The following is a 15,253-nucleotide window of genomic DNA, read 5'->3' on the forward strand; positions in this document are numbered from 1 at the left end:
CTCATTAGCCTTCATCTTTGGATGTGGGACAGTCTGCACTTGTCTAAGCTTTGACTTAAGTCTTTGTATATCTCGTCACATTGGTAAATTGTTGATGTCGGAACACAAGGAGAGTCTGTGTGGAGTTTCAGTCTGCCGGCTCCAGAGGAAGGGGAAGGGCGAGAAGAATCCACTTTAGTCTACTGAGCCTGCCTTGGCATTTGATAGAGCTCTAGATGCCCGAGTCTTTGTATACTTGGAGTGAGAGAAGTCTTACTATTCCATTACAGGACTATTGGTATTGGGAAGGATAATGGATCCGTGCTGCTGACAAATGCATTACATAATCCATCAAGAAACTGGGATTATCCTGGTCAGATGTCTCTTATAGTTCATGCAGACAACACAAAGTACATTGAATGTGTATGAGCGGAATAATGGTGGCTGTTACATAAGTGAATACATATTTGATTCAGCTTTCCATTGGAGGTTCTCGGAGTTCATTCATCCTTCTCAAAGGATGAATTTTATTATGTTTTTATTTCCTTAATGTTCAACCGGTTGTTTTGTTAGTTACTGTACATCTGTCCTTTGATTGGGGGGTATTCTTTGTCTATTAGTTATGTTCTATATATTATATTATACAAAAAAATTAAGTATTTTTTATAATATATATAAAATATATATTTAAATGTATATATATATATATATATATATATATATATATATATATATATATATATATATATATATATATATATATATATATATATATATATATATATATATATATATTTGCATGCAGGTTTATAATAAATATTTTTGATTTTATTAAATATGCAATGTATATTATATTATATTATTAAAATTACTTTATGCACTGTATAATGTATATATAGGCTACTGTATTGTATATATCCTATATTAAAATAAACTATTTCAATAAAAATACATTTAGCTGTAAATTAAAATGATATATATTTTATGCAAGAAAGATTTGTATTTTATTTGGAATACATTTTTATTCTATCAGCCAGTAATACATCACTATATTTTTGTATCATTAATCACTAAGTTAGTATCATCAACGTCAGTGCACAAAAACATGCATTTTATGTCCTAGCAACTGCTAATGTTGTTGTTTAAAAAATTCCATTCAGAATTTTTTCTCCCTTCTCATTTTTCAATTTCTCAACAACTTGATTTCTTATGGATTTGAGGAGCACAAGTGGGATTTTGTAGCCAAAATGATGTAGAAGAGCAAAGCTGGTGTGGGAGGAGCAGTTTTAGATTGGCAGGAGACAAGGGATCCCAGAAGGCTTGAGGAAGATGCGAGCCAGCCAACAGCTTTTCATTCATGAAGATGCAATTCAGCTCTGACACTTGCTGTTTTCTTCGGGAGTAGCCCAGCTGACTGACTGTGTGAATTCAACCAGTGTCACCGAGCGCTATGCACCCAACTATAGACACACTCATGAGTGCAAACTTGTGGGTTTGATCTGAACACAACTGGACACTGTTCAATTCAACTTTCCTTATGGGATTGGTCTGGGCGAGTATGAAGAGCGCTGTCAGAAGCTGGAAGCGGCGGTCAGTGTCTCGATAGGCGTTATAGAAGTGTTCATTCAGAAGGATGCTGGTGGGAAATGCCTGCAGACAGAGAGGATGAGATTTGTGGAAAGGCGCTGGAGCTTCTGTCTGACCTGTGCTCGAGAGGAGAGGTGCACAATGAAAACTGCTTGGAATTCACATACTATTTTCGCGATCTCGGGAGACCGAGATATTCGGACTCTGGTAAGGACAGTGTTTTATTCTTGTTTAAAACATTATGTTTACCGTGCTGACGAGGTGTCGTGTGTCGTAACTAATCAAAACGCCGAAAATCACATTTAAACAGTCGCGTTTAGCTGCTTTAAACTATAGGATATACTTGCTGTCATGCACTTACATGTTTTTTTTTCTCTCTCTAGAAAGTTATCAGGAAGGTTTTCTGCCGACTTTTCTTGTTTAAAATATGCAATTTTGTATTTATATGTTCGGCTAATTAGCAGCCAGCTAGCATTGATGAAGTGCTTCTTGTCATTAAAGTAACCACACCCATTAGTTACATTATATAAAGCAAACAGTAGGCTAGCCTGTTTATTAAGATTAAAAACCCGTACCTTTGTTGTTGTCATGCTCTTATTTACCGAGATTATTATTTGATTATTGTTATTTATGTCATTTTTGACTTATGCTTCGTTTAGTTTAATTCAGTTTACTAGACTTTTATCTTTTTTCTTGTAAAGGCTGTAGCCTAAACGTGTTTTTTCTGAAGTAAAGTTACATTTACATCATTATCTAATAACATCATGTATATAATTTTTGACAGGTTCTTTACAATTCTTAAAAAAATATATAAAAAAAATAACATTTTACATTATTCTTATTTATTTTGTTTGTTTATTTGTTTTGTTTGTTTGTTTGTTTGCTTTAGTTGTTAGTTCTCTATATTAATATATCTATTTTACTTCAAGACAACCACACACACACAAACAAGCCCTAATCATCAATCTCCACAGTCCAGCATTAATGACCTATTTCGAGCTGTCCTGCATTTTGCCATTTGGAAATGCAGCCTATATTCATTCAGATTTAATGCTGCAGCATGTCAGAGGCAGTGTAATTTTAGCAATAATATTGCTGCACGACCTTTTTTTATTTATTTATTTATTTATTTTTATCTTTTTGCATTCAGAAGTTATATTAAGCACAACATTTTTACACAGGTATTCAGTGTTCCTGGAAGGCTTCACATGAAACTTGTGAATCCCCAAAACAACCTGTCATTGATGTCAGAAATAGAGGACAGCTTGATTCAGTATATGGGCTAAACTAAACATTAGCTTCACTGAACCTTCATTCATAGATCATGCTCTCCTCAGATCCTGTCGTCCTCATCCTCAGAGACACAGAGCGGTCAACAGGAAGCCATTAGGATTCCACCCCACCCTGCTACTCTGTACACTTTCTCCTTTGTGATACCCTGCATTGACATCCGTTAACACAAGGTCTTCAGACCCATGGGAGAAAAATTTATACGAGTAGTTTGGTCCCTCAAGATGGATTGTACAAGAATTTAATGAAAGGGGAACAGGTTCAGACAGAGGAACCCAGTAAATATACTCTTAGCCTAATGGGAGTTCACATGCTTCGCTGCAAAGTGCGCGTATGGTGGAAAGTCTTTTGTAATAGAACCCAAGGGAACCTGGCACTTTAAGAGGTTAATAACACATCACTGTAATGGATGACTTATGGACAGTTCAGATGGCATGGTGTGGACGCATATTGACAGGTCTATGTGTAACCGACGGCCCAAACACAGTAAAGACAGTGTCTCATTCTTACACAGAAAAGTTTATAACATATCCATGAGCAATGCAACAATGAAGGGCTATTGACTTTGAAGCTTGTGTACTATTATGTGAGTCATATTTATTCATAGCTACCCTCACCTATAGTTTCTACTACAGTTGACATCTGGACTGTCATAAAATTGTCTTCGATTGGTCAACCTCTAAACACTTTTCTACCCTGTGGCAGAAAAGAATGTATATATATATATATATGCCAACTATTGCCATTCAATTTGCGAACAGTCTTCCAGCTTCGATCTGATTGGCTAGCTGCTAGCATCTGCACTCTGCCACCTGGATTCACAGAAGCAGAAATAAAAATAGACATTCGTGAGAGGTTGAGCTGGGCGAATATGGTCTTTCAAACTACCTAAATGCCTCAGCATGCTTATCACACGTATAAAGAATGATTAAATAGTGTTTTTGTGTTCATATGTGAACAAATACCCAGATGCAAAAGGTGTTTGTTACACCTGCTAAAGCTGAAGCAGACACCTGCCTAAAAAGATGCATAACAACATGATCCCTGGGAATGTACTGTGTCTAGCTTATTAAAATGATCATGCAAATTGAGAGGCAGTTTGTCGGGAAAATCTGGCTGTAATCCATTTGACACCCTAAATCATGGTTTGCCTTCTCTAAGTGACCTGACCTTTTCTTGTAGACATCCAGGTGTGCTTCCCTCAGCAGGAGGCTTCATGTTCCTCTGTTTCTTATGTAAAAGTGGGTTCATCTTTTTGCTCATAAGGACACAAAAAACTCTGAGGACGAAAAATGCAATCTCTTTTTTTTTTTGGGGGGGGGGGGGGGGAGTAAAGTAATGGTAAACAACTTCGCTTTAAGCCTGTGTCATTAATCTTGTGTTGGATAAGTGAATAATGTGATGTCAGAGCTTAGAAATGAGTTTAGTGTCTTGTGGGATTGTGAAATCATTTTGAAACCACGAGACGCAATCTTTAGTTTCCATATTTGTAACCATTACAGATGCAACATGAAGATGTTTCCATAGAGATGCACTGTTCTTTCTGAGTGCTTGTTGTTAGAGCCTTAAAATGAAGAAACATCCACAACAACCTCAATTGTTTTTTATCTTTTTAAATCGAACTCCCTTTTATGGCAAGTAAGTTCACTCAGCGGCCATCTTGGAAACAAAATTTAGAAAGTATAGCAAAAGTATAGCTCATATTTGAATGGAGCGTAATCTATTCAAATGTTTGTCAGTGTTACATTTAATTAGATATTTCACATTAGGAATAAATTGTGCTTTTTAGCTGAAATTACATAAAAAGGATTGTATTTTTCAAGCTAGTCGGCTAATGCACATACACGAATTTACAAAGCCTCTGTGAAAAAAACAGTTGGCAGTTTTAACTTTCGGGTGGGATTATCATTTGTCTAAAAAACATGTGATTGGCTTAAGAGATATAAGATGGAAAGGATCTCAAGCTGACTCACTGAAGACGTTACTGTAGCTACATACCCATTAATAAACATGGTACTTCCTTCAAAATAAAAACAGCACAGCACTACAACAACCGTAATGAAGTCAACTCAATGTTGCCAAGTCAATGTTGATTTAGGTTTTATTACGTGCTTTATCGTATCGCATTCTCTTTTTGACTCTCCTCTGTTCTGCGTTCTTTCAAAACGGGTGATTCCAGGAGTTTTGAGATGTTGCGTGCTCCATGTTTATCTTTCTTGCTCGTTGTGACAACTAACCTATGCCACTCACACACCATACACGCGGTAAACCGGAGCAATTTTTTTCTATTTACGGATATGACGAGACTTATGACCAAGCGGTAACCTCCCTGTATCTCTCTTGAAACCAACACGGAAGTTAATTAAACGGCAATTAATCGACTGGCCGCTTGAGGCTGGCTGCAGAAGTGAGTCAAATCTGTATCTCCCCCATGTTAAAATGGCCAACTTTACAGCAGAAAAAAAACATGTTTACAGCCTGGTACTCGAAGTGGTTTTGGTCTATACAGATAATTTTGCCCTTCATGAAAACTGTGAGGGGGGTGAATTTTTTTATAACTCAGAAGCCCTGAAGTTCTGCATAATTAAGGGTGTGTCCACTTGAGTGACAGGTGGATTGCCGCTGATGTCAATGCTAGCTGTTTGTCTGCTGTTAGCCCGCGGTCACTTCACCTCAGCAAATTCCAGCTGCTGAACTTGCCATCTCTGCCGTGTTTGTGCTTTTTTCAGGATTATTTAATACAATTTAATACACCCATTACTTCGTCCACGTCTTTGGATTCCGTTGTCGAGTATCGTTCGAGAGAACGCTCTGTGCACACGCACTAATGGATGTCTTAAAATTTTAAAAATTTTAAATTTTTTCAGATTTAAAAACGTCTATAGATACAGTATAAAGGCTACACTCGTTCTGTGGTACCGTTGATTATAATATGCTAATGTTCCGTCAGATTAAATCCTTCAGGTGTCGGTGCTTTCTCTGTCCATGCAATAAATGCACATCCTTGAATGAGCGCGGATTTCTTGCGCATTTCTTGCGCATTTACTTGAACTTCATGGGTAATATATCTATGGTTTGACCCATTTGAGATGCGGCCAAAATCCAAATTTAAAATGGACTGAATAATAAAGCTCTCTACGAACTTGACGAGCGATGCCGCGCTGACGGACCATAGACTGTAATAAAAGAGTGACTGACATGTATGCACATAAATCACGGTCACACACACTCTCAGAGTAATATTGTAAGTTACTGCATAATAAATTTTCAACTAGCAGAATAGCTGTACAGAATCACTTTGTACTGTGTGTAGCATATAGCATTAGCTCTCAAGCCTGAGCTAACTCCATAACGTCGCGCTAGGTGGGCGTGGTTTCAGATTGCCAGGCTCCTCAGCTCCGCCTCTTTGCCCATATTCTGTTATCCGGGAGTGACGAGCGGTGAAGCGAGGCCAAGATGGCGACGGCCGGCTCCGCCCACTTTAGGCTTCAAAAATACTCTTCAGAAACCTACGGGTGACGTCACGGACACTACGTCCATATTTTTTACAGTTTATGCTTATGACGCATGATCTCAATGAAAACCATCCCGCTATATCTAAAATATTAACACTTATACTAGGCTTACCATAGTGAATCAGGGTAAGACAACAACATTTTTTGGAAAGAGGATTAATGATTTTTGTTAACTAGTTTCCCGCCATTGACGGAAATTTCCGCCAATTATGAGACAACGCTTTTCGCTGTTATACGGTAGGGGGCGCTATTACACATATTCTGAAAGATTACTGAATCTTCAGATCAAAACACATGTGAAGAAAATGCAGAAACAAGTGATAGCATTTGTAAGCATGTAAAATAGCACGATCATCAACATTAAACGGCATATAAATCAAAACTGTCTAATGTTAACGATTGAAATTGCAACCCAAGATGGATTCAAACTACTACATTTATTTTTTGATTATCGGTCTGAATCCGATCCAGATGTAATCTTTGACAAAAATGCGATTTATGTTGCTTTTTTTTTATGAAACTTACAAGTGTTGATAAAAAAAAGAATGCATGATGCTAGAATAAAACAGATTTTTTTTGTTTAAAAGCGGAGGGTCTGTTCTTTCTTTTGATTTATTGCATGTTGAGATATTCATAAATCCATGAAACTTTTTTGAAAATGATAAAAAATGTTGGCGCTGGCTGGCAACTTTTTCAAAAAACGCTGGCGAGGAAAGAGTTAATTTTGAACAAAAAAAGTTACATAGTGTACCTTTACATCGGATACAAAATTCACTTTTATATGGTTTTTGCCTATAAATGTGTCTTTGCAGTGTGTCTTTGCAGTGTGTGGACACAACCACCATACAATGAAAAAAATCCATTCGCTCCTTTTTTTTTTATCCTCAAAAAGTCTAAATACTGAGCAATATGATGTCATATTGCTCATGCTCCGCCCACGATCACTGATGGACTGTCCCGTATTGGCATATTTCTGCCCTCAGCCATTTATATACTGTCTGCCAAGGCAGCACTTTACGTGTCTTGTGTCGACACCCCCCATGGAAGAGAGGGGTGGGGTGAGCAGTTGCTCATTATCATTTATAGAGACATGCACCGAAATGGGTCGCTGTGAACAGAGCTGTTTTTGAGGAGGTAAAAAGGGTGTTGTTTTACACAGCCATTGAGGAATTTTAACCAAAGTATGTTACAAACTTTACATGAAGACCCTAAAGAATTATACCAACTTGTGGAAAATGGGCATCCGATGACCCCTTTCGGTATATTTTTAGTCATCTTCAGAAAAACATTCACTACAAAAACATGTAATCAGTAGTAATAACAATATCCCACATTTGCTTGCTTCACAGGAGATATTAGCCGCTCAGCCGTTAGTCACTTCTTTGAGACATCCCACAAAAGTTTATGTTGTAAATTATAAAATTATAATTAACTTAATAATTATTGTCAAGTTCACGCGCGTGATCATAGGTAACTAAACCTATGTGCGTGAACTCGACAATCGACTACTTTGGACTTCGACCGAAAACAGGAAGTAAATACAGGTATTTGCTCTGGCTGAAATAACATCATTTTTATTCATATCTTTCACATCTACTGCAGTCAGATTCACCGTGTTCACTCTGAAGGAATCATCTAACATGGCTGGGCACTTGTAATGACACATCAAGGATGTTAAGACTAAGAACTAGTTAAGTTTAAAACTTGCCCCATTGAAGTCAACAGGGTGCAAATTTTAAAAAGAGGATAACACTGTGTAGGCAACACCGTTTTTTGTCGTTGTTCTCTGTATTGACAGCACTCCAAATTTACCAAAAAAATAGCTCAATGTTAAAATTGACCGGAGTTCTCCTTTAAGCTTGGTGTCCTATTTAGCTTACCTTTGGAGTCCCACACTGAAACAATATGCATGAAATGTTATCGCACTGAATATGTATCCCAGTGAGGCTGCTAGGCAGAGCATGTTCTCTGTTGCATCATTTATTCATAATGTGTGTCCGTATCATAACCACAGTGGCTGAGAATGTTTTTTTTTTTGCATATATTTTATTTTATATTTGAGCCAACATGCTCTCGTGGCAATTCACAACCTACAGTTACATTTTGCTGAATTGTTGGCTAATTCGAATAAATTATATATGATTAAAAACCCAGCCGTGAGAAAAAGTAACGCAAAAGTAACAAAATGCATTACTTTTCATAAAAAAGTAGGTACTAATTTGTTACTTTTTTAGGGAGTAACGCATAACTTTTAAAAGTAACTTTCCCACTGATCACTACCTTGTAAAATTTAACTAAGTTAACACAAGATCATTTTTATTTATTTAATTTTAGCCATAATTATAGAAAAATAGAAAAATAATTGTCACAATGTTTCCAAATCAAAATGGCCATCTAATTGTGACGTTTCATCCAGACAGGGATATTGTAGTATTGGAAGTGTGCTGGATGTCATGTACATGGTTTAGTGCACTGTTACGCAAATGAAGCCTGTGGTTAATTTACCGTGTCATTGGAATCCCACAGAGTCTATTAAAGTCTGGAACAGTGCTGAATGCTAATAATACTGATTACACCTTGACAGCATTACAAAAGGAAGAAATGATTAATCCATTCAATTTATGATTTCCCAGTATGAAGCCTGCAGGAGGGTCTGTTTTGTCAAATGATATATGCTCGTTTTTAATGAGCACTCGTGAAATGTCAGAACAGCCAAATCAAGAAAATCAAATCAAAGTACTTGATATTTTAGTGCAATGCTATTTTCTCATGATTTATGGAAAGTATAACTAATTATTATAAAAAACGGAAGGACCAAAGATGTTTTATATAAATTCTTCACTTTATAAGACTCAAATCATTAAAAAAAAACTATTATTCGTTTCTAGAAAGAAATTAAAGTCATACATGTTTGGAATGACATGAGGATGAGTAAATAATAACAGAAGTAGGCTACAAAATTTTTGACTGAACTATAGCTTTATATGCATCCTAAGTCTTCCTGTCTCAGGTATGATAACCTGCGAAAGTAGTCTGAACATATATATTTTTACCCCATACAGGGAGAAAAGATCGGAGTGAACAGAATAGTAAGCAGGAGGCGGGGTGGACAGGGATTCATTCAGTCCACACTAAAAGCATCTCTACCTGGGTGGCCTAATTCATAGAAACCGGTGGGAGAGAGAAAGAAAGAGATAGGGAAGGAGACAGAGTCAGGAGTGGATTTTATATCTATTACTGTGCATTCAGCAGTTAGAGTTAAGGTTCAAGTCTAATCCAGATATTAGAGATGTCCTTTGCAAAATATCTCAATATCTGGATCACAGATAGAGTTGTAAAGTTTTCAGCTTTTATTTTGAAGGTCCGTTTGGACACTAACCTGAATAACTTTAAAGTTCACTTTACTGTTCTGAGGCTGCGTCATACACAATTCAGCTCGCCTGTTGAGTTGAGTCCATTTGTAATGCCTGATCAAACAAAAACATATAATTTGCATAAATCATATAGTTGAAGGGTATAGGCTAAGTTAGCAGACTAATCAGCTAGCAGAACCAATCAAGTCATTTTGAAATTCTTAATTTCTCTTAATGATTCTGTTAATGGAATTTATGTTAATTAGCTTAAGACTATAGGCCCCTTACAACTAAGAATGATAACTATATTAGCGTTCACACCCCATTCTGTTTATTATAAGCACGCACTGCAGTTTTGACGTCTGCCGCTTTAAATGCTCCAGCACTTCTGATTGGCTGTCAATGTTTTTATCGTTCATCAGCTGGAAAAAAAGTTCTGAAAGTTTTTCCAGTGATAACATTCCTCTGTGCAGTTTTCATTACAGGCGTGGTGTGGAATTCCCTTAGTCGCATAGAATTAGAATGATTATTAAAACTTTATAGTTCTCTTCAAGGTGGAGGATGACCAACTTTCTCTCTTGGTCTTTGCTCAGATGTGTCTGTGAGCCTGTTGTCCCTTTTGGTGACCACATGTGGCCTGGCGCTGTTTGCCGTCTCCCTGTTCGTGTCATGGAAGTTGTTTTGGGTGCCATGGCGAGATCACTTCTGGCCCGGCCTAAAGGACCAGCAGGGCGAGCAGCAGCCGGTCCTGGCCGAGGTGGAGGGCATGGAGCGGGAATACAGCGAGGACTTTGAGAAGGATCCCATCGGCCCAACAGTGCTCCCAGAGTCAGCCATGAAGATCAGCCACACGTCCCCGGACATCCAGCTGGAGGCCCAGTCTAAGGCAAAGGAGCACAACCACATCCATATAGCTCGCGTACAGCGACAAGTCACCGAACCGACCTCATCTGTCAGGTGAGTCATGTGTTCCTGACTTCTTCAGGCATAATCACTGAGCCACCATTGATATTCATTTAGCAATTCCCAGTTGGCATTTGTCAGACAGTGTGTGCCTCCGTGACCTTCAGCTTTAATTAAAGTTCTTTTCAGTCTCGTTATTCAGATGTCTAGCATAGTGGTGACCAACAGAATCCGCCCCCCTTTTCTTCTCACTTCAGGCACAACTCCATCCGGAGACAGATGAACGTCTCCAATCCCGATTTCAACATGGCCCAGTTCCAGAGACAGGAGTCCATAACAGGTCCAGGCTTGGGAAGCATCAAGCCTGAGCTCTACAAGCAGAGGTCAGTGGATGCGGATGACGTCAGGCGAGCGGACAGCTGCGGACGCCTGCACTTCATCATCAAATACGACTGCGACTTGGAGCAGCTCATCGTGAAGATCCACAAGGCCCAAGATCTACCCGCCAAGGACTTTACGGGAACGTCCGACCCATACGTGAAGATCTACCTGTTGCCAGAACGCAAAACCAAGCATCAAACCAAGGTCCACCGCAAGACTCTGAACCCCATCTTCGACGAGGTGTTCCTGTTTCCTGTGGAGTACGCCGAGCTTCCAACGCGCAAGCTCCATTTCAGCGTCTACGACTTCGACCGTTTCTCGCGTCACGACGTCATTGGCCAAGTGGTGGTGGACAACTTCCTGGATCTACCTGACTTTCCACAGGAAACCAAGCTCTGCAGGGAAATCCTTTATGTTAGCGCGGTAAGTCTTCCACAGTGTGTGTATCTACTGTATGCTAGTCATGTCAATATTGCTCCTGAATTTGCACTTAAACATTTTGTGTGCTCAGTCCTCTCAAATGATGTTGTTGTGGCAGAATCTCTAAATAGTGAGAAAAGTAACATTCATGAGAGGAAAGCAAGGCTGTTTCGTCACCTGGCTTGAGTGAGGTGTTGGTTGAATTAGCTGGCGTATGTAGTGTTGCGCCTGTGGAGGCTTCGAGTGTGTGACTCAAGAAGGTTTTATCCAGGTACAGGAGGCTGCTATTGGAAATCTATGCAGGGAATTTGTACATTGATGATAGTGTCAGTTTAAATGAAACGAAACACAAGAACAGCTTGTGTGTGTTTCCCTTGATTTCAGTAATTATAATCATTTTCTATATGTATATATTTTCTGTATTTATTTATTTAGCCTACATGTTTGTTAAAATAAATGTTGTCGTTTATAATTAGTGAAATCAAGGAAAAAACTTTATATAAAAGTTTAGTTAGTAAGATTTAAAAATAATAATAATACTTTTATTCAGAAGGATGCATTTTTACATTATTAACGATTTCCTTTTTGAATAAATGCTGTTCTATTGAACTTTCTATTCATCAAAGAATCCTGGGGGGAAAAAACAGTTTCCACAATATATTCCACAAAAATAATGTGACACTGAAGACACATGAAGAGTAATGGTGCTGAAAATTCAGCTTTGCATCACAGGAATAAATTACTTTTTATGAATTTTAATTTTTAACAAATTATTAAACAATATTAATGTTTTCACTATTTTTTTCAATAAAAAAAAACATCATTGGAGAGCATTAGAGAATTCTTTCAAAAACATTAAATCATCTCTCTCTCTCTCTCTCTCTCTCTCTCTCTCTCTCTCTCTCTCTCTCTCTCTAAATACACATATAGATAGATTATATTAATGTAAAAAAATCCATTATTTATAAAATCAGATTACAGTAAGCGTCGCACAAATGTGTTGTAATGTGCTAAAATTTCTGACTGATTCGAATACAACTGTGTACTTTTGGCAAGATTATAGTGGTGTTAACAGTTCATTTGAACACCATGAAATATGAATGGAATTGGAAATGTAATTATTAGTCCATCATCTGTAACCGTTGTGAAGTAAATGCAGTTAATGGTCATACCGAAAGAACAAGTGAAAATATTTGAGGATAGTTTTCTCTCTCCTCCGATCACTTTCATGCTTCAGAGGTAGCAACATAAAAATATACTTTGAGAAGTGTGAATATTTCATAAGCACACATGGCACACGTTGGGGTGACCTATATTTGAAATAGCTGGAGAGTTTGCTCTGACATGAATATACGGTGGTTTCAGGTTTATTGTTTTAAATTGAAGGAGCGCGGGATAGATGTCTGATGGGGTGAAATTGATCCGTCTCATAAGTGGACCTGTGCCAGTTGTCTGGGAGAAATGCCCTCAGCCAAGAAAGGAACGGAGGTTTTTGTGTGCAGGTGGTCTCATGATATACTGTACTTAAAGGAATAGTTCACTCTCTAATAATATTTTGAAACTGGCAGATGACTTTCGCAAAAAATGTCTTGCACAATTTGTTTTGAAGCCTTACCTGCAATTTTACATTTTAAATAACCAAAATATTCTCAGCTGTTTGGTGGTACTGTGCTAAAATACAGGACAAACTGCATTATGTAGGGATTTAATGTGAATCTCAATTCTGTTCCCTTAAATTAAGTATGGTATGGATTGTATTAAATGGGATGTTTGGTAACCATACTGTCTATTTGAATATTGTCCATGCTATAAATGAGTATACATCATTGTTGACATGTTTATTTTAGTCTAGATCTGGATCTAGAGTTTAGTGTTGAAGTGATAGAGAGCATCACAGGCTGTTTCAGTGCATATAAGTGGGCCATACCTCTAGGGATCGCCTCTTGGTGGAACACAATCCACACGTGCCATCAATGCATGAATCATTTTTGGAGGCTTGATTGTATATCTAACATAACTTATATGGTGTAAGAATAATAACGTTCGACTACTGTATGTTGATGACTTTAGTGCCACTTAAACAATTATAGTTGTTTTCTCGTGTTTGGTCGTCATTTGCACACATTCATAAAGCAATTACTTTAAGACGAGTGAATTGCCATTGCAGCCCATATTGCTTCTGTAATCTGACATATTTCTGATTGCAACAAGATATTTAATTGGAAAAAAAGTAGGATGGAACTAAACCAAGGATGGTTTTAATGGTGAAAAGTGGGTGTTAAACTTGGAGCAAATAGCTAAAACAATGGCTAAATAGTTTAGTTAAACAATAGCTAAGTCAATCAGAGCAGCATTGCCAAGTCTGCGGTTTTCCCGCGAAGTTGGGCTATTTTTACACTGTTGCCACGGGTTGTTTTTTTAGCCCGCAGGTTGAAGCAAACACCCCTGGGAAACTGAATTTGTACCCCCCGGAACACGATTTCCCCCCCCCCCCCCAGTTTAACAGTTAAAAAATTCGCATTTTCACTTATGGGTGTGCACTCTAAGCCCGGATAAGTTGAATGCACTTAAAAAATTTGAGGAAACCGGTTGCCTTTAAAAACTTTAAGTAATGGGTTATGAAAACTTGAGTGCATTTAACTTAAATGCATGAAAGGGTGGAAGTTCTAAACACTGAATCCCAAAGTTGATTTCACTTACAATCTCTTGTAATATCAAATGCCTTTTCACATGAACTCCACTTACTAATTTAAGTTAAAGTAACTAAACCTTAAGTGGGTGAAGTAGACAAATCAAGTTTACATCAGTAGTCTTTACTGAAAATCATTAGTTCACATTAAAAATGTTTTGAGTATAAGGTGTACTATTAAGTACCCAGCATGCATTGCAACATGAAGCTTTTCATTTGAGTGTCACCATTGTTGAGATTCATATGCTGATTGTTGATGTCTATGTGTGACAAAATAACGTGGCATTTGAAAAAAAAAACTGCATAATGTTTTTACAATTGTTCAAATTATAACAATTATGTTGGATTTCCTGCTGTAAAAATCACAGGACTTTCATATCAATCATATGGAAAGACCCAGAAAATAAGAGATTAAACTCTAGATGAAATGATGTGCTACTGACTTATAATCTTTATTGATGACAACATCAATATGCAGTCATAGTCACTGGATCACTTTACTCATGGCTTTTTTGCTATAACAATTGTGGCTTTTAAACACACAGGTAAAGCAGCCAGAGAAAAACTAATGTTCAAATGTCAAGGGCAAGAGCCCAACTAAAGCCAACACTTATCACCATTATGGTGACTACAAATTTAAACAATAATTCATCAACATCTAAACCTCTGTTAATTCTCAGTACCGTCTGCTGCCGAGGCCTGTGCTCGTCCCGCCAGGTGTAGAGCCCCTTGGACGCACGTTAGACGCGGGTCTTTAATTAGCCCCTTCCCCATGAAACTAAACATACCAAGTTATCTCTGCTTAAACCTGATTAGTGTAATGAATCTTTCAGCTAAATAGTACAAACAACTAATGTGGTTTAGTAATGATAGCAGGTTTTTACTAAACATAAAAGAATAAGTAATGATCACTCGTAAGTTTAATTAGAAACAAAATCTGGGTTTACAGTGTGTGTAATTTACACTGTAGAGCAAAACGTCCAAGTATCGTTAACATATGCTTACCACGGATCTTATTTTACTCATAAATGTAAAAACCATAAGGAACATCTCTGGCGAATTATTCTTTCGGTTTTGGCGTAATTTCTGCAGCACTCTATAAAGATAAATCATGTTTACGCAAGCACTCGTTGATC

The 15,253-nt window shown here is 37.6% G+C and overlaps 1 protein-coding gene across 1 annotated transcript in view; it reads left to right on the forward strand.

The window, feature by feature from the left end:
• The first annotated feature begins 1,267 nt into the window (after positions 1-1,267).
• Positions 1,268-15,253, forward strand: part of syt9b (synaptotagmin IXb) — a 28,120-nt gene continuing 14,134 nt past the window's right edge. The window contains exons 1-3 of the mRNA XM_079603472.1: positions 1,268-1,773; positions 10,318-10,681; positions 10,885-11,431. Coding sequence (XP_079459598.1) covers positions 1,626-1,773; positions 10,318-10,681; positions 10,885-11,431 — 1,059 coding nt within the window. The 5' untranslated portion in view covers positions 1,268-1,625. The remainder of the gene's footprint in view (positions 1,774-10,317; positions 10,682-10,884; positions 11,432-15,253) is intronic.

This window comes from Phoxinus phoxinus (assembly GCF_949152265.1).
Source record: "Phoxinus phoxinus genome assembly, chromosome: 25".
Taxonomy (NCBI): domain Eukaryota; kingdom Metazoa; phylum Chordata; class Actinopteri; order Cypriniformes; family Leuciscidae; genus Phoxinus; species Phoxinus phoxinus.